Consider the following 22,432-nt stretch of genomic DNA (forward strand, 5'->3'; position numbering starts at 1 on the left):
CTTGGCACGGGGATGTATCTATATTCTCCATTTCAGTTCCATTCTTTTACTTCACAGAAAGTGATATATTTGGGTCTCGTGCTTTACAAGTGGTTTTGTTCTTGCTGTTATTGTAAAGTTGTGACCAATCTTTCAAGCTGCTTTCTCTGCTATATAGTCATGATTGTCTGTGTTACTTGGCCGTCTGTTTTACAGCGGCTTCAAACACTTGGCCCAGAGCATGTGAGTGAGTAACGTAGCATCATAGAGAATCAAAGAACTCAGGAAAAAACCAAACGTTGAGCATGTTGATCTTATTAATGTAGCATAGGATGTTGGTTCCGTAGCGCATCATTTTTGTGTGATTACATGTGATAGAAGGTGAGCTGCTAATTATTTACTGCCTTACTGTCATCAGTATTTTTATAGCTTTTTTTAATCGCCTTTTAAAGTGGTCAGTGGACTTGGCTGATGCTATGGAATTATCTCAAACACTGTTTCTTTTGATATCAAAGCCAAGGTTTTATATGAAGTCTTATCCATTTTACCCATGTGTTTATTCTCTTTTGGGGGAAGAAGACTAAATTTAGCTTTGTCCATGTGTGGGGGGATTCTTCAGAAGATGAGTGATGTCAGATCATGCTAAGTCACAGATCTGTCTGGCTTGTGATTTGAAGTCTGTTGTGTAGTTTAGTGACTACTGTGAATGAACTCTTTTCATGGCTCACTTTGAGATGATTTTATTTATAAACATATGCAATGATGAAAGATTTTAATAAAAAATTAAGAGCTAAGAATAAAATGATACATTTTCTCGACATTTACATTCTCTATAGATCATCATTTACTCACCCTCACGTCATTTCAAACCTGTATGACTTTCTTCTGTAGAATGCAAAAGAAGATATTTTCAGGAACAGTAACGTTGGCCCTAAATCACATCCATTCCATAGACACTAAACTACTGCGACATTTCTCAAAATATCTTCTTTTGTGTTTCACCGGAATAAAAGAGTCATAAACAGGTTTTGAGCAACATAAAAGTCAATAAATGAGGACAGAATTTTTGGGGGGAGGTGAACTATCCCTTTATGTGACCTGAACCATTTTCTTCTTTCATTCTTCATTCACCTCTGTTGACCTTTGTCTAGGGTTCACCTTGCATTTATTGTTAAAATGATATTTTTCTACCTCTCTATCTTAACAGGCTTCACGTTAAACCAGTTTCACATTGCTCAATGACACACTGCAAATACATCCTACTCGACCCTGTTATTCATAAAGTCTGAAACATGCCGATGCTCCATTTCAAGAGCTGCTGCTCAGCCACCCAGACTTCTGGCAGACACAATTAATAACAGGCCATTCATCTCTAGGTTTCTCTATGGTTTCAGCACCCTTGTTATAGTTTATTGGCACCAGCACACTACCAAGCTTCTGCACACGCTCTCCGAGACCATTTTACCCTCTCGTGCTTCATTAAGAAGCTTCTCAACCTTCTCTTTCATCCTCTTTTTCAGAAAGGACCATTTCATTACTGTGCAGCTGCCTGTGAATACCAGGCCAAACACTGCCAGCTGTAGTGCCCAGCCTCCACGCTCGCTGTAAAAGCAGAGCTAACGGAAAGTTTATAAAACGGTAGTGGAATATAAACCAGACAGTCCGGTTTCTTTCAGGAATCCTTCTTGAAGGTGGCACACTTCATTATTTAAATATCCTCTTGTTTTGTGGCCTTGGCACATTCCAACCATTCGCACTTGTTGGGGAACGTGACTCAAAATGACTGAATGACAGTTGAGTTTTTGCAAACCAATAACAAAAGAAAACCTTGAGCATCTGGGCGCCATGGTGTCACAAAAGTCCTTGGCACAGATGCTTTGTGATGTACATCAACAGTGTTTAATAATGTTTAATAATCTCACCCTATGTTGTTATTTGTAGGTTATAAGTTTCTTGTCTGACGTCAAGGTCTGTCATTGTTTTTAGCTGATATTTCCAATATTTTATGTCACTGTTTTTGGCAGCAGGGCTTGTTTTGGTTTGCATTCATTTATCATTAATCATTTATACTTTCCTGTTTTTGTGTCTCCCAAAGACTGGCCATTGGATGCTCCAAACATGCCAAAAGAATCTTCAATAGAAGTGCCGCATAATGTATCTTCTGCCTTGTCTGGATTTTCTCCACCGCCTAGTTCAGTTCCATCTAAAGCCCCAGATCCCCTTGCCACACCCCCTTTACATTCCTTGGAGTCTGAAAAAGCTTTTCGATCTCCCTCCAGAGTTTCCTCCAGACAGCCTCGAGAAGTTAAGTCTCCAGTGCCTATCTCTCATACAGTGCCCTCCCCCTGGAACGCTATCAGTCCAGCTCCACAGTTCCCCTCACAGCCTACAGACAGTTTATCTGTGCCTTCTGGAGATTCGCCTCTGAGAATTCCCGATGATTCTCCCATTCCTTCCCCTCAGATCCAGTATGGAACGACGAGAGTCAGTGACACTGAGATTCCTTTTGGAGACGCGGTGGAACCATCCCGCAGAATTCAAGACCTTCAACCCAGCCACAGCCCAGACGTAAAACGTGATCCAAATGATCAGCAGTTAGAGCCGAGTCATGTTTTTGTGAACCATCTTGTGACATCAGCCTCTGTTGAGCCAACCATGGGCCCACCTGAAGACTTTTTCCCAACCAACACCATGGATGCGGATTATGGCTCTGGAGATTACCTGGAAACTATGTCATTCATGGGATCTGAAGACAATGACTACTCTCTGGTTAGTAATCTCCCCTCTGATGTGTATGATTTTGAATACTCAAACTCTGAGACCTATGACACCACATTTCCCACAAGAGTGGTGATGTCATTTTCCAGCAAACACCTGAATCCCACCTCTACGAGTTCCAGTTTTAATAGTAATTCAACCTCAAACGTTCCCACCACTGATTTAAACCAACACCAAACAACATTTCTCAGTTCGACAACCACAGTTCCCATTTCTTGGCCAACGTCTCCAGTTTTAACCACTAAACCCAGCATTTCGACTTCTGAGCCCAACCACACCATTTCCCCATCCCTTCCAACCATCCAACCAACTAGAGTACATTCTTTACTCACAGTTTCAAATCCTTCAGGTATTTTAAACCAGAATGAATCTGTGAATGAGAGTTTAGAGATGGCACCTGACTGGCCAGTCACTGTCACCATCCAACCCACAGATGTTCTTTTGCCAGACATGAACAGTTTGGAGTTCTACACTATTCAGATGACCAAGGAAAATGATAGCTTGCCAGAGCACACTGCCAGACATATAACCTTTAGTGTTTCCTCTACATCAATTGGCACTACACACATTGTGCCCAATAGTACGTACGCGATTGACCCGAGTTACATGCTAACTGCAGTGTTTGATGACACGATTCAATCTGCAGACAACAGTTCATGGATTGAAGAAGAATCTTCAACAGATATCTCTGGATTTGAACCTTTTAACACTTCAACCCTGGAGCCCTCAGACGTTAAACCTAGCCTTACGAATGCTACGGTGTTAGATTTGGAATCTCCATTTGTACCGACACCTTCAATAGACCCTTCATCTCCATTGGTTGGTCTAGACTCAACCAGTGGTTTGTATACCACACCTACTATAACTTACAATACTTCCTTACCGGTGACCAACCAACCTCCTCCGACTGTGGAACCAGATAGCGTGTCATCGGTTAATGAAAGCCAATGGATTTTCACCTCAATTCCAACCGAGACTCCATTTCTAAGTACTATATTGAGCACCTCGGCATACCCAACTGACTCAACCTTCAACGTGACCTCACCTCCCCCTGTAAGCGAGATGGCCGACGAAGAGTTTCTCTCCGAAATGCCATCTGACACTCCCGTCACCGTGGTTACTAACAGTGATGACATGAGTAACTTTACAGTCTCTCCCACAGTGTTACATAATGACAACACTGAGTCTACATTCGCAACAGTGACTACAATAAACGATTTGTCAGTTACAACACTAAGCACAACTCTTGAAACAACCACTGCCCGGAAGTATCTCTGCAACATCACTAAACCAGACACATACCTGATTAGAGTCGGTAAGATATTTTTACATTTTCTTAACTGTAGCATATCAACAAAGTGGATCTTAATGTGTAACTTGCTGCTTTAAGCAACCCTACAAGCCTTTTTAGCAAGGCTGAAAGATACCAGTCAGCCTAATGTTTGCTTTTTATAGGGTTTCCTCCAGGATCCACTGCTGGATATGCCAAAGCCAAAATCAGAGAGATTCTGAAAGCGAAGTTTAATCGCTCAGTGGAGCTACAGGTATATTAAACACTTGATTAAAGGGATAGTTCATCCAAAAATGAAAAATCTGTCATCATTTACTCACCCTCAAGTTGTTTCAAACCTGTATACATTTCTTTGTTCCAATGAACACGGAGAAAGATATTTGGAAGAATGTTAGCAGTTTTCAGTTCTGGGACATCATCCGCTACCATAGTAGGAAACATTTTTATTTTTTGTTCTATTGAACACATAATGAGATATTTTGAAGAATTTAGGAAAATAAAGAGTTCTCGGACACCTTTGACTGCTATTTAATTCTTCCTACTATGGTAGTCAATGATGTCCCGGAACTGAAAACTGCTAACATTCTTCCAAATATCTTTCTCTGTGTTCATTGGAACAAAATCATTTATACAGGTATGAAATTACATAAGGGTGAGTAAACGATAACGGAATTTTCATTTTTGGGTGAACTATCCCTTTAAATAAGTGTACAGTTTATTCCATATTGTTTTATTTATTCAATACATTTGAACTTATTATGCATTAATAGGATTCCATTCTCTAGTTTGGTAATTTGTTTACAGCACAAAAGGTAAACTTGCATGATAAAATGTTTAGGAACAACAGTTATTGTTACTACGACATTGTTATAAACACATACACACACATGAATACATGTTTAGGAAATATTTACATGCATTTATTTATATTTACCAATCATTTAAATTTTATATATAAATGTTTATTAATTTTATGTCATATTTTCTATTTATAAGTATGTTTTTATAAATACAAAATTAATATGCACAGTACACAGACATATTTATGTATTGTAAACACAACCTTTTATTCTGGATGCGATGAATCGCGATTAATTGTTTGAAAGCCCCAATTGTTACTAATTTCAAATGGGCTTGTCCCCATGCCTTTCTGTTTATTTTTAACGTTTACAAATAAGTGCCCAATAATTTACTCATGTAGCAAGTACAACTGAATAACAGTCCTGGGAATGTTGCGACTAACCAATTAGAATCAAGTATTTTTAAGTATTAAGTTTTTCAAAAACTGCTGGTTTGCTACTTGTTACTATAGTAAAGTTTCATTGTAACTAATTATTACTATAAGCATTTCTTAGCCACTTCTGCACACATCCTTTTGGAAACGAATAAGAAAAATTACTTCTGCTATTCCAACAGAAAGTTTTAAATAAATTAGGCAGCATCTGTTTCAGTCTGCAGAATTTAGCATCATTGTGATTGTTTACCTTGTTGTGAACCATACTTATGTCAGGTTTCAGTGGTGGTGTTTCTGGAAAGAGTTTCTTTCTTGTTTTATCTCAAGGGTCCTCATGAACATGAACGCAACGTAATTTGGCTCAAAAGTGGCCAAATACTGCTTTGTTGCGCTTTGTGTTGAAACACAATACATAATCAATCTCTACTAACATCTACAAGCTCATTTTAAAGCTTGTCTGTGTTTCTTTGGGCCCTATCGCACGCCCGGCGCAAGGTGTGGATTCGGACACCCCCTGAGTGCGCCGTGCTCTTTAGACCATGCGCTTAGATCGTTAAAACAGGGCCCTTTGTGTTTATAGAGAATTTGATGTGAATTTTGATGTGTATGTTCTTGACACTAAGTGTTTTTGTCTGTCGTAGGTAGTGAAAGCTCCTCCAGACTTTGTGTTTCGTGCCGTGTCCGGTGCTGTGGTTTTTACAGCCATATCAGTCATTAACGCCCTGAGACCCTCTGCTCAAACCACCAGCTCTTTTATCAGTGTGTCACCCATCAGTCCAGTACCAGGGCGACAGTACCACGTACATTCAGGTGCAGTAAAGCCTACATACAATAATTCTCAGTACTTGCCTATAGCGACTGAATGAACTGTAAACATCTTGTATTTTATTTATTGCATGTTTGAAGATTTCCATGAGCTTGTGTTTTTTTGTCTGCAGTGCTTGAGTTTGTACCCAGCCATGAAGACATCGGTATGTGTATGTTCAGTGAGCATATAGAAAAGGGTATGATCACTGCATTAGCTGAAGTCCTCCGACGCGCGCAGAAATCCACAAACTTCACTGTGCATGTAAGTACTGCTTATATATTCAATGTGCATCATTTGCTTACAAATATTTATGTCATACCATGATGTTACGGTAGAGACCTTGTTTAGGCACTATATCGGGCATCGTGTTTTACACATCAGTGAATGCTCTGATTGGTTTCATTAAACATTTATTAAAACGGATTATTCTCAATATTTTTATACTGGAACATTTTTTCATGGCTTTAATTCATCCAGCTTGGTTTGCGATGAGAATTCGGAGCTCATTTCACTTATTGCCCTCATTGAAACGGGATGACATCATCTCCAACGGTTTGCTCTGATTGGATTTTAAGAGAGAGCTGGCTGTTCAGGTCAACCGTTGTCACGGCAACAAAACTAATGGCTCTCACTCATTTCATTCACTAACGCAGTGGTTCTCAAACTTTTTTGTTGTAAGGCCCCCTTTATGTAGAGTGCATTGCTTTGCGGCCCCCCAAATAAAGACTTATAATCTTAAATTTAAAATTTTAATTAAACCAAGAAAATATTCAGTTAAACAATGCTAAAACATCAATTCTTTTGGTTGGTGGCGTTGTTTTTCTGATGTTTGATTGCACAAAATGTATGATAGATATCTATATTTCTAAAATGCCACAAAATCTATGGTCCCCTTAGAACCATCTTGGGGCCCCCCAGGAGGCCACGGACCCCAGTTTGAGAACCACTGCACTAACGTACACAAAACACGTGCTTTACATAAATGCTCTGCACAGTCTTTCTGCATTTACATCAACGGATGTACAACGTCAACTTTAAACATGTTTCTGTCTATGTCAATATTAGCCTGTATTTTCTATTTATTGCTTGCACTGTTTATTTCTCTTATGTTAAGAAACCCATCACACTTGGATTAGTTTAAAACTTTTGACAAACCCCGACCCACTGCAGCCTAATTCTCTAGTTTTAATGTTTACTTCAGATGGTTTATGATGTTTCACGTTTCACAGATTTTAAACATCACAATGAGCCTCATGGCTACGCAACAGCAGAAGGTTCCCGTGGAGATCACCTTTGCGGTGCGTGACTTCCGTGGGTATGTGCTGGGGGCAGAGGTCAGCGCTCGTCTTCGTGACCTCAGTGTGGTGGAATACAGCTACTATCTGGGCTACCCAGTTAAACAGATCGCAGAGCGTGAGTACACACATAAATATTGGGTTTAGTTACACGAATACACTCGCAAGCAAGGAAATATTAGCGCCATAAATTGACGTATGTGTGAATTAGGGGGGTTGCAGTGTACTGGTATCAACAACATAGTGTATTAATACTACACATACAGTAAGATAATAGATAATGGTTCTGTCATGGATTTGTTCTGTAATAATTTGTGACCCTGCTAAAGTCCATTTTTTGTGATTTAATGTTTTCTGCAAAAAGCTTTGTACATACAGTAGTATAAAGAATGTTTTGTGAAACATTACCTTGATATCTTTAATATAGACTGAGTAATGCCACAAAGTTATAGTGAAATTAGTGGTTGAAATTACACTTTTATGCTTGTTATCTCAGAAGTAGATTTTGAGACATTAGCCTGGTTGATAGGTTTGTGTTTTTGTTGTGAAAAAGCGAAAAAGTAAATGTGCAAAAATAGGCCCACATTGGTTATTTTAGTGTGATCCATTGGCCGAAAAAGTTGTTCCAAATCTGTATAAATTTCTGTGTTCTGATGAACACAGAGAAAGATATTTGGAAGAATGCTTTTAACCAGACAGATTTTGCCCCCCATTGACTTCACTACTTGTGTAGTTAAATTTGAAAATGTGACAGTGTGAATGAAAATGTAACAATTTACATCTACGTTTTTTTTTCTTTCTCTTTATTTTTAGCTTTTCACTACCCTGTGCTGAATACAACCCAACTGCTTCGTTCTTCATGGGTTAGAACAGGTACCGGCCTGCTGACGTTCCTCCAGTTAGATAAGCTTAAAGAAATGGTTTACCTAAAAAGAAAACATCTGTCGATTTATTTCCATCTTTTTAACACTCCTGTATTCCAAAGTAATGTTACCATACTTTTAAATAAACATGCTTTTTCACTGTGATTAATGGAAAATGAGCAATCACGTTTAACATAATGTGCATCTTTGTGTTCAGTATTGCTGGGTGTTTTGGACCAACGTGTGAATGACAGGGTCTTCCAAGCTTCCGTGGAGAGAAAATTGGCTCTTTTGCTGGGGGACGCACTGGGAACTGGGCGTCGCTTTAAAAGAGCAACTAGTGTTGGAAACAACAGTGTGCAGGTTTGTGTTCTCTTCACATTGGATTCACCTTCTTCAGCGGTTACATCAGATAAATATGTGTAATGTGAGCATGAAGTCTGCCGTATTCCTTCATTCTTACTCTCTGTGGATGACATCATTGAATTAATTATTGAAGCCCTTCTTGTGTACGTCTAATGTCTCCGGCTCTTAATCAGCTTCAGTCTTTGCCACTTCCCCACACCTGCTCTGCTCTCCCTCCGAGCATCATCATTCAGGGACACGAGTATCCATGGCAACATCCTCCTGTTCATCATTGGCACCGAGAACCACTTAAAAAGCAACCATTTTATTCTTGTCGATCGGCTGACGTGTCATACGCCGGCTCCAATCTCTGATAAATTATTGAATGCGCAGCGAGGGGGATTTTTAAACCGTTTATTGACTGTTCAGCTTGCAAAAGGAAGATTTTACTGTTACATAGAGACTGTGAAGAAAGAGGCTGACGTGTGTCAGGAAACTGACAGGAAGAACCCAGATGCAGACAGCAGGTAGCAACAAAGACTTTAATAAAACAAAAACCCACAATGGGGCAAACACTAAATGAAACGAGACTCAAATACAAATACTTCCCTCGAGGGGGCAAAACAAAGGAAGTCCAAACGACAAAAATAAAAAGTCCACTTCGGATGACAAGACTGGAAAGGGGAAACAAGACGTTGGGGAATACTCCACAGGTCTTAACACAGGACTCTGCAAACATAGCAAAACGAACCGGCACGGGACAGAGAACACTAGGGTCTTAAATGGGGAAAACTAACGAGGGAAAATTACACTGGGCAGGTGAGGGGAATGAAACACTAATGGGAAGATTATGGGGAAACAAGGGGAAGGGGCCAAGTCACGCGACAGGAGAACACGTGGCGCAAAGTCACAACAAAGGCCACGTGTTTCCACACAGAACACAACAAGCACAAAAGACATGGTACTGTTACGACGCTGTCCACGGAAATAGAAAACTCCTGACAAGAAGGACAGGATCGTGACAGACGTGCTTTAACCTTCTCCAATGCCTGACTAGCTGACCTTGTGGTTTCCAAATGAGTCGTAATATATCCACTCTTATTAACAAACATATTAGCTGATAATGAATGTAATGATGCTCTGTGGTGTTTCTAAATGTTATATCAACCACTTACAATGTCCTAGAAACCAAACTGCAATTCTCTACTAACCATGCGCAACACCCTGGGATTGTGGCGACTGGTTTTGGCACATAAGAGCACAACTCGTATTTCTAAAACAATTTTCTCGTGTAGTTGGGAAATGAGGTAGCCATCTTCTGTCCCTGAGGTAGCAGCACTTTCAAAATGAGTGTTTAATGTCTGTGAGGGTTCACCACGCAAAGTACTCATTCAATGTAGGTCAAGCTCAGGTGAGCCCACACGCCGGCACGCTGTTTTTCCACCCTAATAACCCTGGAAAGTGGAAACATATCCAGCTCTTAGATCCTCTGTCTTTCCCTCTCTCTATATAAGAGAATTGTAAGATATTCATGAGTTGTGTTTATGTGTTAGAAATTTCCATATGCACAGTTCGAATTTTCATATATAGAGAAGGTACTGTATATGGCGCTAAAGTAGTGTACTGAAATACTCAATTTGTTAAAGACTTTCGCATTGTGTATTCTTCCTTACTAGTCACTACCTGTATAAATGATTTAAATAATACTAATTATATTGAACGTCATGCTTTTTTCTGTGTTCAGATTGTGCAGACCACTCGCCTGGTGGGCCCTGACAATCCCCTGGAGATTATTTACTTCGTGGAAGGCGCTAACGGAAAGAGGATTCCTGCTAGAACCACAGCCAACATGCTCAACAGTCTGGACATGCAGCATGCAGCTATCGTCATGGGATACCGCATCCAGGGAATATTAGCACAGCGTAAGCCTTCAAATTCAGACCTTTCATTCTACAGTAGAATTAATTCAGTGTACAGTGAGAGAAGAGCAATATAATGATCACGCATACAACTTTTGGAACAGTCTTTGTCTCAAATATGAATCTTGAGTCTTGTGTTTACCAAACATGTGAGGGTTACACTCCGTCCTTAGTCACTGACTTTCATACCTCTTCACCCCATGTGTGTCCAGCTGTGGAAAAACAGGCCTCCCATCCCTCAGATACAGACAAAACCAACACGTGGATAATCGTGGGGGTGGTGGTCCCCGCGGTGGTGGTGATCATTATCATATCTATCCTGTACTGGAAACTCTGCCGCACCGATAAACTGGAATTCCAGCCGGACACCATGAGCACAGTCCAACAGAGACAGAAGGTAAGAAAGAGGAGAACTGTCTGACTGTATGATTCATATGTTATGAAATCCAATATTTCAGCTTTGGTTATGGAAGTTCTCCAGAGATGTCATAATTTTCCTTTCTGACTGAAAGGGTCAAGAGCAGGTCATGTGGTAGGTTTTGTTTTTGCGTTTGGTTGCATGTCTGCTGATTTTCAATGATATTGCTAATCAGTCCGTGGGCTCCTGTGTGTCTGAGCTGCTTATCTCATCTCGCTACAGAGTCAAATGGCTCTGTTGCAGGACACTGGCCAGCTGTGTGTGCGTTTTTTATTTTATTATAATAAAATCCTATATGGTTACATCATGAGGATGTGGCTTTTAAGATGGTTATCTGCTGCTTTCTACCTATCTACCTATTTACGCACACACACAGAGGAAACTATTACTAAATTAGCAAGGCCATCTCATAGACTTCGATAGGCTTTGTGCCGAACGTCAGCTTATGCAGAAACTGGAAAACAGGTCTCATCGCATCCGGTTCAGGTCTTTTGTATGCGCTTGTTACAAATAGAGCCGAAATGAGACCAAATATGAGCTTAATTGATGTACTTAATATATGCCTATTGATATTTAAAAGTGTTTTTATTTTCTCTGACATTTGAATATAAAAATTGAATAAAACGCTAAAAATGAAAACAAGCGGAATTAGCTGATTATCTCAAAAATCAATAGACATTGCTGTTATTTCATAATACTGTTGTTCCAATTGCTTCCATTGTTTACCTCATTTGTAAGTCGCTTTGGATAAAAGCATCTGCTAAATGTAAATTTACTGTTAACACCTTCTCCGACAAGTGGACATATCAAGACCTGTTTTCCGGTTTAGTCATGTGACCTTGGACATATACCCTATTGTTTTCTATTTAGGTTTTCAATTAAAATTTCAATTATAGCAAAGAGAGGAATAAATAACACAGGAATTAAAAAAATGATATCAAAGTATATCAAAATTATATACAAGAAATTGTGCGATAACATTATAGGATATTGATTTCCATGTCAAAACAATTAAAGGGATAGTTCACCCAAAAATAAAAATTCTGTCATCGTTTACTCATCCTTAGGTTGTTTCAAACCTATATCAATTTCTTTGTTCCGTTAAACACATAGAAAGATATTTGTAAGAATGTTAGCAAATTTCAGGTCTGACATCATCCACTACCATAGTAGGATTTTTTTTTAAAAATATTTTGTTGTTCTGTTGAACACAAAATTAGGTATTTTGAAGAATTTAGGAACACAACCAGTTCTGGGGAACCTTTGACTACCATTACATTTTTTTCTACTATGGCAGTCAATGATGTCACAGAATTGAAAATTGCTAACATTCTTCCAAATATCTTTCTCTGTGTTCATCAGAACAAAGTCATTTATACAGGTATGAAAAGACATGAGGGTGAGCAATTTTCGGGGGAACTATCACTTTAAACGTCTATAGTAGGCTAGCATAGCTAATGATTTTTTTCTCAAATATGAATCTTGACATGTGTTACCAGACATGTGAGGGTTACACGCTGTCCTTAGTCACTGACTTTCATACCTCTTCACCCCATGCGTGTCAAGCTGTGGAGAAACGCCTCCCATCCCTCACAGGAATTTAAAAAATGATGTTAATTAAAAGTATATAAAAATGATATACAAGAAATTGTGCGATAGCATTATCGGATATTGATTTCAGTGTCGAAACAATTTAACGTCTACACTAGCATAGCTAATGATTTTTTTCTGTCCCCAAATCTCAAACAAACCAAATGATTCAATTTACAGTAAAACTGGTTAATTATAGTATGATAGTAAAAGGCTTTTATTTTAGTAAGAACCACCTGAAATGCGCTTATTCATCCCTAAAAATGGATTGATTAAGTGGATCCGCTAAGACTCAAAATACAGTACATGAAGACATTTTGTAATGGCTTTATTAGTTATTAATGTTTAATTTATTTTAGCAGGGTGTTGATTTCTTCACACCACTGTGTTCACCGGTATAATCGGATGTTTCATGCACAAGCACACACATATTTGAGTCACAGTAATGAAGTCAAATGCTCAGCTGGTTATTTGGTTAACACGCAGCGGTGATGACCGTACCCGGATCAGCCCTCGTGTGTCCTCACAGTTTGAACTCCTTGATTTGAGAGACATTCTCATTACACATACCCTGCCACAAGAACTCCCCCCCTTACTCCTGCCCTCTTAAAAATCACCCTCTCTGCCTTTCAATGAGGTTTTTATGTAATCCATTTACAATGTTAAGTAGTCTACATCTCGCACTGCTCCATTTGCACTTCCTGGAAAGTATTTTTGTTACAATAACACTTACACCTTCCCTCACGCTTGTAGTCTAAGACCTCATTACAAAAATCCCCACCAGTAATCCAGAGGTCAATGAGCAAAGAGCTTCTAGAGAGTAGTGATGAAGAAGAGGAGGAGGAAGATGAGGAAGAAGAAGAAAATGATGAAGAGGAGGAGGAAGAAGAAGAAAGGAGAGATGAGAAGGTAGAATCTGGTAGAGGAGTCGTGCACTGTATTCATTAGATTAATCCTCCAGTTAGTCCCCGAACAGGAAGTAGAAGATTCCACTTCCTCCCCTACCCTTCAGCAGCCTGACGAGTGCTACTCCAGCATCCCTGTAGCTGTGGTGTTGTAGTTCTGCGTGGACCCTGTTGACACGAGAGTCTGTAGTGTTTGAAATTTAGAATCAGATCTTATTCAGAATGTTTGTTGTCTGTCGGAGTCTGATGGATTTCATTCAATAGTTGACCACGAGCAACCTCTTCCTTTCACCTTCCAAATCAGAAACCTGTTATTGCTGCCAAAAGCATTAGGAAAAAGGAGAGCATTGAGGAGGAAGAAGAAGAAGAAGAGGAGGAGGAGGAGGAGGAAGAACCCAAGAAAGCTGTAAAGAAACAGTTACAGCAAAAATTAAGGGCACCGGAGGTATCTGATCTGCAAGTGTAACGTTGTGTTTTGATGCTATTCCTGTTTTTAGCATTTTCAATAGCCTATAATCTCCCGTTAATACACTGAATGGAGAACAATATCTTATTTTATGGTCTGTTTTAGATTGGGTCAATTATAATCTCAGTCTGTGGCCATGTGAGCTAAATCTGGACAGCCTCTGGATTGTGTTGTGGCCTAGATTTGGTTACAGCAGATGTGCAGTCACACAGCAATGGGATAAAAGCTTTTCACGTACAGAATTTTTCTAAACAGCCTCATTTACATTTGAAAGGGAATGTGATGGGAATGAGAGAAATAGATCTACTCCCAGCAGATGAGCACATTTCTGTGAAACGCTCGACTGTGCTCGTGATTAGTTTATGCATTTTTCATACATCTCAGTGTTTTCTGGCGACGTATGAAACATTGAGTAATCTGACCCACTGTGACCCTTTGGTTTGTTTGGTCAGGAAACAAATAGCCGTTATTAATGGAGTAGGCAACCCAAAAATCTTCTGTCATCATTTACTCATCCCATCATTCCTTTTCCATGGAACGCAAATTGAGATGCATGTGAACTTTTCTTGTAAATGCATCATGTTATAGTTTATATGTGCAGAATTTTCAACCAATCGCTGTTGAATTCGCTGTAACTTTGCTTTGGCAACTGTTTTGTCTCGAGAAGATACTGACGTAATACGTTTTAAATCTTGTAAATGTATTATGCCTGTGTCTGATGAAACCACAAACGTCTTCTCTTGAATTCTTCATTGGTCTGCTGGCCTGCAGGCATTAGCTTGCTGTACTGCATTCACTTGATGTTTTTTACAGTTCTGCAGACAGACAGGCCATTAAAGCGTGCGTAGCTGTCTGTGTGGGATGTGTCTGATCAGGGATGGATTACTGACCGGGCCAATGGGGCCAGTGCCCAGGGGCCCTGGGCTTCAAGGTTGCGCCATCCAGTTTGGTACAGAGAACCCAACAACAATGAAAACAAATGTTTATCTATGTTTAATATATGGGTTCCATAGCCTATACAAGGCCTCTGTGGATATCCTGTAAAAAATGAAATGATCAACAAATCATGGCAACATATGTTTTTATGTTACTTTAACTTATTAAATTAAATTTAACTTCTTAAAAATGAACTTATCAATTAAATTACAGCACATTTAAATACCATTTTCTGAATCTCTTGCTTGATGATTTGATGTTTACAGACATGTGTCACAGTGGCATTTTATGGTGATAAAAAATTTTTTATTTAAGTGATGCATTAAATGCGTGTATATTTGACAGTTAATTAAAGACGCGTGTTTCATAAGCCTTAAAGTCCCCGTGAACCGGAAGTTGCGAGGGTTTTTACTTCCGTATTCTTTCACATTTCCGAGTGAAAAGGAATTTCAAAGGAGAAAATAAATGGGCGTGGCTTGCGTTTTTCCCTGCGAATTGATTAGATGTGTAAAAACAGCCATTGCATTTTGAAATGAAAATGGCAGCAGACTGACAGTTGAAGGGGAGGAGTTAACGGATGCTCCGGCCAAGCCGTCTAGTTTACGTCATTTCAGATGGATAGTCATTTCAGGGCGGAAGTGCATTTTCAGATTTTAACTGAAGATTATGAGGGTACATCAGTTTTAAAAAGAAAATGACCCACATTGATAAGCTATTTACTATAAACGCGGCAATATTTCATGAAAAAACAAGAATTGTCATTTTTTATTTCACTGGGACTTTAATTTGGTCCATTGTTGATTTTTCACTGTGTAGCTAATATTAGACTTCTATAAACCCTGTACAGATTATTTTTAGCATAGCGCAGGCATTTGACGCAGAGCGAGAACGGTTTTAATATTCATTATCATCTTAACCTTGACTTTCTTTAACTGTGAATGCGCAGCTAAGGGAAAGAACTGAAAAAATGTGGGAAAGGGGCCCTTGGAGGTAACTGGCCCCGGGGCCCTTTGAAGTCATAATCCCTGCGTCTGATCCAACTTTTCTTTTTTAATTCAGTTTATTTCTACCACTCTGTGAATGATGGAAATTCATATCCTGTATTAAATTGTTATGCCTCTGTTTATATTCCCTTCCACATTGATGTTTTCCTTAGACAGCTGGACTGTAGTCTGACCCAGTTCTGTGGTCTTTTGGAGCAGCGGGTGTTCTTGTTTTAAGCAAACGCTTAATGTTTTAACGAATCCCTCACAGTTTCCTTTGCAAATTGATTTCGTTTTTTAATACCTCTTCCTCTATCTGGTATGACGGTCTGTAGCTGCAGACTCCCAGCGTGAAGGGCTTTGACTTCGCCAAGCTGCACATGGGACAGCACAGTAAAGACGATCTCATGGTCATTCAAGAGCCGATGCCGCTTCCTGTGCCCACCAAGGAGCAAAACCCACCCGAGAGCGCAGATTTGCCCACACCCAAGTCCAAGGGCTCCTCTAAAGCTTCACGCAATGCCCAGCGCCGCAGAGGCCAGTAAGTGTTTATCGTACCCTAAAACTGTTTAAGATTTAATATGATCAGTTGGTAACACTTTACAATAAGGTGCTATTTGTTAACAATTAGTTAATGCGTTAGCTAACATGAACTTCAGCATTTATTAATATTAATTCATGTTAATTTCAGCATTTACTAATACATTATTAAAATCGAACGTTGTCACTGTTAACATTAGTTAATGCACCGTGAACTAACATGAATAACTACTGTATTGACATGAACTAACATTAACAAGGATTAATAAATGCTGAAAAACAAAATTGTTCATTGTTAGCTAATGCATTTACTAATGTTAACTAATAGCACCTTATTGTAAAGTGTTTTACAGACAACTGTTCACAAGCCACTTTTAAACAGCAAACCAGTGTGAATGGCAGTAGTAAAACCCTTAAAACATATTCTGAGAATCAGTTTATTTTATGTTTGCTTAAATCTTATATTAAAGTAATACCTTTATTTATTTCAAGGCACATATCTAATAAGGGTGAGAGAATAAAAAGCTTTCTAACAGGATTACAACTCGGCACTGATCAATATAAAGGTCTTTGGGGTAAAATTAGCACATATCTTATAGCTGTGAACAAGCACATGAACTTATAAATACACAGTAGTTGCATATTTCTCCAGAAAGTAAGAAATGCATTTCTTGTAAGTTTAGGTATTAAATGAATAGATACAAATGCTCGAATAACTGGACTAAAAGATGTTACACTTACAATACAGAATTCGAGTCAGTAAATAGATAATGGGCACTATACCAAGTCATAAACATTTTATGGTCACATTAGATTGAAATAGCACTTCAGAAGCATGAGGCGATTGGATCATCTTTCCATGCTTTTTCCCTTGACACCTATGCCTCGTTGAAAGCAGACGATGCCTGAATATCATTTTCTCTCAAGATGATGATTTCATGGTGGGGTCAAAGGAAATCTCTCATCGTGGTCTTTAAACACACTGTTAAAGGGGGAACATTGTATTTAAATGTGCATTTCATTATTTGTACTTGTAGTTTCTTTTCCGTTTATTAAAACATCTGGTTAAAGAATTATAGTGTGCTTAAAAGGCACATTTTGGTGGAATTGAATAAAAAGTTGTCAAAGACATTGTGTTTTCATGATGTATGCTGTTGTCTTGTCAGAATTTCTCCGTCAGAGGGTGACTCAGTGGGCAGTGATCCAGGCAGTGAGAGAGCGTCTCCTGAGGACGGTACGAAACCTGCCGGGCTTCCCAGCGATCCCAAGCAAACCCGTAAAGCGGCTGTTAATGGATTAAACGGTAAGACGCTTTGATTTTGAGTCCGTTAAAAGTGCGAGTTGGGTTGTGCTGATATAATCGTATTTCAATTTACTAAATACATTTGATTTCATTTGTGCAACAACATTTGATCCGTTTTCTTTTGTTGGTTGGTTTCCAGTCTTGAGGAGCAAACGCAACACAATTTATAAAACACAGCTTTAACAAGGTTAATGATTAAGAGGCCCTATTTTATTAACGGAGTCAGAAAATGTGTAAGCACTTTGTGTAATGAAGATGCAAGTCATCCAAATAACACAAACTCTTGAGTCTCACGGTTTTAACACATCACATGAGGAACAAATGTGCAATGTAAAGAAGTACAGAGAGGGAGTGATGGAAAGATTTGTGGTTCTCTCTCCAGTCAGCCTGGCATCATTCGTCTTGTCTCTTTTGTGACTAACCCTCATCTTTACTCTTGGATGATTTGGTTTTTTTTTCACTCTCTCTCTGTTTTTTCTATTCTCTGCGTGTTGTGCTCTTGTCAGACAGCGCCTGTGGCGATGGCTCTCTCTCAACACTCTTTTCTGCTGTCCCACACTAAATGAGATTCAGTCTGACAAGCCAAGAAATGATTCTTCTATCCATGAAACTGAACTCTTTCAGAAGCACTTTTGCCATCCATTCATTCCTTTCTCTCCTCCTCAGTGATTTTGCACATTACGGATTGTCTTACAACATCTATATGTAAAAGTAATTGAATTCTGTGTAATACAAGTATTGTGTGTGGCCAAGTATTTTGTGAACTATTTACATTTCTCTCTATTCACGCCTCTCTCTACACCTCCATTCATTCATCCTGTTACTGACTCACAGTGAAGAATAGAATTGGTAAGAGTGACTCTGTCTGCTTTGGTAGTTACAGCAAGGTAGTTTCGATGTTTATAGTTGGTTCATGGTTTTCTTAGACGTCATCCTGCTGCAATTTTTAGAAACAATGTATCATCCGCCTGCCTTGAGCTTTTTTACCTTTGTTTAAAATGTGTGTCTATAGAATTAGTCGAACACTGCCCCCCTCTGGTGTGCAACTACAATCGAACAGACGATCAATTCCCATCTTTTTGTTGTTTTTTGTCTTGGATGGCACTGAATTTTTTTGTTTTAAATATTACTTTTGATTTTTGAAATAATATAACGTCATCAAAACTGGGAAACTGTTCTGTAGGTCCTCCGCCAATGAACAACAACATGGATGAACCTTTATCTTCAGCCTCCATCTTCGAGCATGTTGACCGCATGTCCCGTGCAACTGACGGCCCCAAACGTCCACCTAATAAAATTCAGCTCATCGCCATGCAGCCCATGCCAGCCCTGCCTTTACCCAGCCTTGCCGCCAATGACAAAGCAGCAGAAAATGCCAAGCTGAGCAAAGAGGTACCCATCATGCATCTGTTTCTCATCTATTATGCAATCAGCATGCGTTTCCTCAGGGTCTCAAACTTTAACGTTTCTAAAAACCCCATTAACAGGATTGAATATATTTTAAGAAAGTGCATCCATTTGAAAGGTGTAAAAGGTATGACTGTATCTTCATCAGATCCAGGTGGCTTTGAGGCACAAGTCTGAAATCGAGCACCATCGTAACAAGATCCGACTTCGAGCCAAAAGGAAAGGCCATTATGACTTCCCCGCTATGGATGATCTCATCGATGGGCTCGGTGATTCCAAAGAGCAAGACCGAATCTACCAAAAGGCCCAAATGCAGATCGAAAAGATTCTGGATCCAGACATTCACATGCCTTCTCTCTACACGGAGCCCAAGAAAAGGTACAAAGGGATTTAACAGTTAACACAGATTATTATCAAATAAATAGATAACACTCACATTGTGAAAAAATTCACATTGAGATGATCTTAACAGTAGTGACCAAAAGTGACCTGTTGGCTTTTTAAACAAAAATTATATTACTACAATATTAATAATACATTATTTATAATAGATTATATACTAATCTTAATAACAAAAAAGTCAGTGTTAGCTTTTTGTTTTTCTATGCATATTTTGTAGTAGACACTGTAGCTGCCTCTTTGGCAAATAAATATGTACAACAAATACTTGAAAAGTTCAGTTCATTTTCATCAATTTTGTACCATTTCTTTCTTTCTTTTTTCTCTCTACTGTTTAACTTGTCCTAACAGTGCAGTATCTAAACATACTTTGTATTGCATGTGTTTTTTCAGCAACAGTCGCAAGCATTCTCCTAAACAGAAGAAACAGTTAAACGGTGATGTGACAGATGCTGACAGGGACAGACTCATAACAGACAGCGACGGGACGTACAGAAAATACCCGGGAGTCAATAACATAGCATATGTGGTCAGTGTACTGATTTCATCCCTAATGGAGGCCATCATATTGAGGTCACATGACCTGCTGAATACTGTTGTAAAAATTTTAAAATTTGATACCTGCAATTACTTTTATGGCATATTAATATAATTGCATCAGTAAACCGAAAACATTTGCATAATGCTTGGTTTTGTTCTAAAGATCAAGCCCACTGTTGTGTTTGCCAGCGAGACGTAAAGATCAGTTGCGCATTTTAAGGTTAAATGTCTGTAACCTTTGTTGTACATTTAGTTTGCATCATTTTGACGGTGTCTTTTTTGCAGTCTGACCCAGACCAGGGCCCTGACCAGCATAGCCCATCCCCGACGGATGACGTTTTCCACAGCCCTATTTCTCCTCCTCCAGGCCATCCTCCTCCCCCTCCTCCCTACCTATCTCCTCAGCCATCTATAGAAGAAGCCCGTCAGCAAATGCACTCTCTACTGGATGACGCCTTCGCCCTTGTGTCTCCTACGTCTCAGGGAAGCACAGCTGGCATCACCCTGCCAGGGGTCGGACTCAACCCCACAGCCCCGCCCCCTACCAGCCCACCTTCTCGCGGTCCACGGCCCTGGGGCCCGGGATACCCACCCTTCAATCCCTACACAGGGGTAAGAATGCATTATTTATTTATTTATATACTTAAAGTGGCCATTTCCAAACTTTTCACAATATCAGATTTTCATTGCACGGCAATCAAGGCCAAAATAATTTGCAATAACAATATTAATGCAATATGCAGTCAAATTTATGTTTATTGTTGTTTCCCTGTGTTTTCTCTTGAATGAAACACAAAATACGAGTGTAGAGAGAGTTTGTAACCATTGTAGCTCTTTAGGCAAAACTTTGAACAGGTGTTCAGTGTTTCCCACAGGATTTTGAGAGACACATTAATTAGCATATTCGTGACGTCATCGCGTGCGTTTGGTTTGTGAAATCTGTTTCGATTCTACTCTCTGATCTGTCAAATGATATTGTATTTTGAATTTGAACAGTTGTGTAGTTTGAACACAACTGAATGCTATTTTCACATATTATCTGTTACACATGGAACACGTTAATACAACACAGAATTAAATAAACTACAATGGACTGCAATAATAATCATTTTAATAAATCACTTTAATAATTTTATGTTTGCAGGACATTATTTCAACCCTACAGACAATAATTTTGCATCAGTTAGTGAATCACATGGTTGAACAGGATTACATCCCTTCACTAATCACTTCTAACCGCCATCTGTCACCCGCACATACCCCTTCACCCCAGACACCACGGTCAAACTGCCACGGCTACTGTCCCTGGAAAAGCCTCTCTGATTCTAGCTCTGCATTCACCTGAAATCACCTGCTCACTGAATATTTCAAGACTGAGGATTAGGGCTGGGCAATATATCGAAATTATTGAAATCACAAATGTGCATATATACATATTGCAATATTTTGCAATAAATTAATTATTTTTGAAATTCAAAAAGTTATGTATAGACCACTTTGGATGAACAACAACGCTGATCCAAAGCTGGTCCAAACATTTTTTGTTTTTTTAACACTACACAATGGTTGAACAAAATGCAACTAACAGAACATTTTTAACCAAATCAAAATGTTAAACGAATATCTTAAAGTTTCTTATGTGAGATAAAAACAGAAACCGTAAGTGCTTCAGTGTTTAAATCTTGGGAAGTGGTCTATATTCTATAAGTTTTATGTTGATGCAGATAGCAGAGAGACTTGTGTGGAAGACAGTGTTGGGTAAATTACTAATTACATATTCAATAGTGTAATTAGATTACTGTAGAAATTACTCACTCCAAAAAGTATTTAGTTACTTATTACTAATTACTTTCTACGTATATCCTACATCAACCTTGATTAGAATTGATATAATAAATAACTTCATAAATTATTCTTATTAACTGACCAAAGTATACAAATGTGAGAAGGATACATTTAAGCATACATTTTAAAGTTAGACTTAGAATTTTGATGTCGTTTCCACTATTGAATATATTACACAGTATTTAGTTCAATTACATCAGAAGGAACTGTAATTAAATTACAGAAAAAACAAGAGTACTCCCTTACTTTACTTTTTCTAAGGAAAAGTAATTAAGTTACAGTAACTCATTACTTAGTAACTAGTTACACCCAACACTGGTGGAAGATGATCAATAATCGGAAATAATGTAAAATATGTATGTTGGTTATATAATTTTCAGTTTTTAAATATATATTTTACAAACTTGAACCATTATTCTATCGCACATCGCATTATTTAGCAAATAATTGTATATCAAATTTTTCTTTACTAGCGTGCAGCCCTATTGGTTATATACATTTTTTCAATATATTTTAAAACAATGTAAATTGATTTTAGAAAAAGAAATAGCGTATCGCATTATTTAGCATGCTATCGCATTTTTCTTT

General features: G+C 38.7%; 1 protein-coding gene across 2 annotated transcripts in view; it reads left to right on the plus strand.

Moving 5' to 3' along the window:
- si:ch211-1e14.1 (UPF0606 protein KIAA1549) overlaps nt 1–22,432 on the plus strand; it is a 41,592-nt gene that overhangs the window by 13,522 nt on the left and 5,638 nt on the right. For both annotated transcript variants that reach the window (XM_057348121.1, XM_057348122.1), the window contains exons 3-17: nt 2,075–4,072; nt 4,213–4,301; nt 5,924–6,092; nt 6,221–6,351; nt 7,320–7,503; nt 8,199–8,258; nt 8,466–8,611; nt 10,338–10,515; nt 10,725–10,909; nt 16,146–16,351; nt 17,517–17,653; nt 18,837–19,045; nt 19,209–19,438; nt 19,853–19,988; nt 20,285–20,611. In XM_057348121.1, the coding sequence (XP_057204104.1) occupies nt 2,075–4,072; nt 4,213–4,301; nt 5,924–6,092; nt 6,221–6,351; nt 7,320–7,503; nt 8,199–8,258; nt 8,466–8,611; nt 10,338–10,515; nt 10,725–10,909; nt 16,146–16,351; nt 17,517–17,653; nt 18,837–19,045; nt 19,209–19,438; nt 19,853–19,988; nt 20,285–20,611 (4,385 nt within the window). The remainder of the gene's footprint in view (nt 1–2,074; nt 4,073–4,212; nt 4,302–5,923; nt 6,093–6,220; nt 6,352–7,319; nt 7,504–8,198; nt 8,259–8,465; nt 8,612–10,337; nt 10,516–10,724; nt 10,910–16,145; nt 16,352–17,516; nt 17,654–18,836; nt 19,046–19,208; nt 19,439–19,852; nt 19,989–20,284; nt 20,612–22,432) is intronic.

The sequence above is a fragment of the Triplophysa rosa genome, linkage group LG12, assembly GCF_024868665.1.
Source record: "Triplophysa rosa linkage group LG12, Trosa_1v2, whole genome shotgun sequence".
In the NCBI taxonomy this organism is placed as follows: domain Eukaryota; kingdom Metazoa; phylum Chordata; class Actinopteri; order Cypriniformes; family Nemacheilidae; genus Triplophysa; species Triplophysa rosa.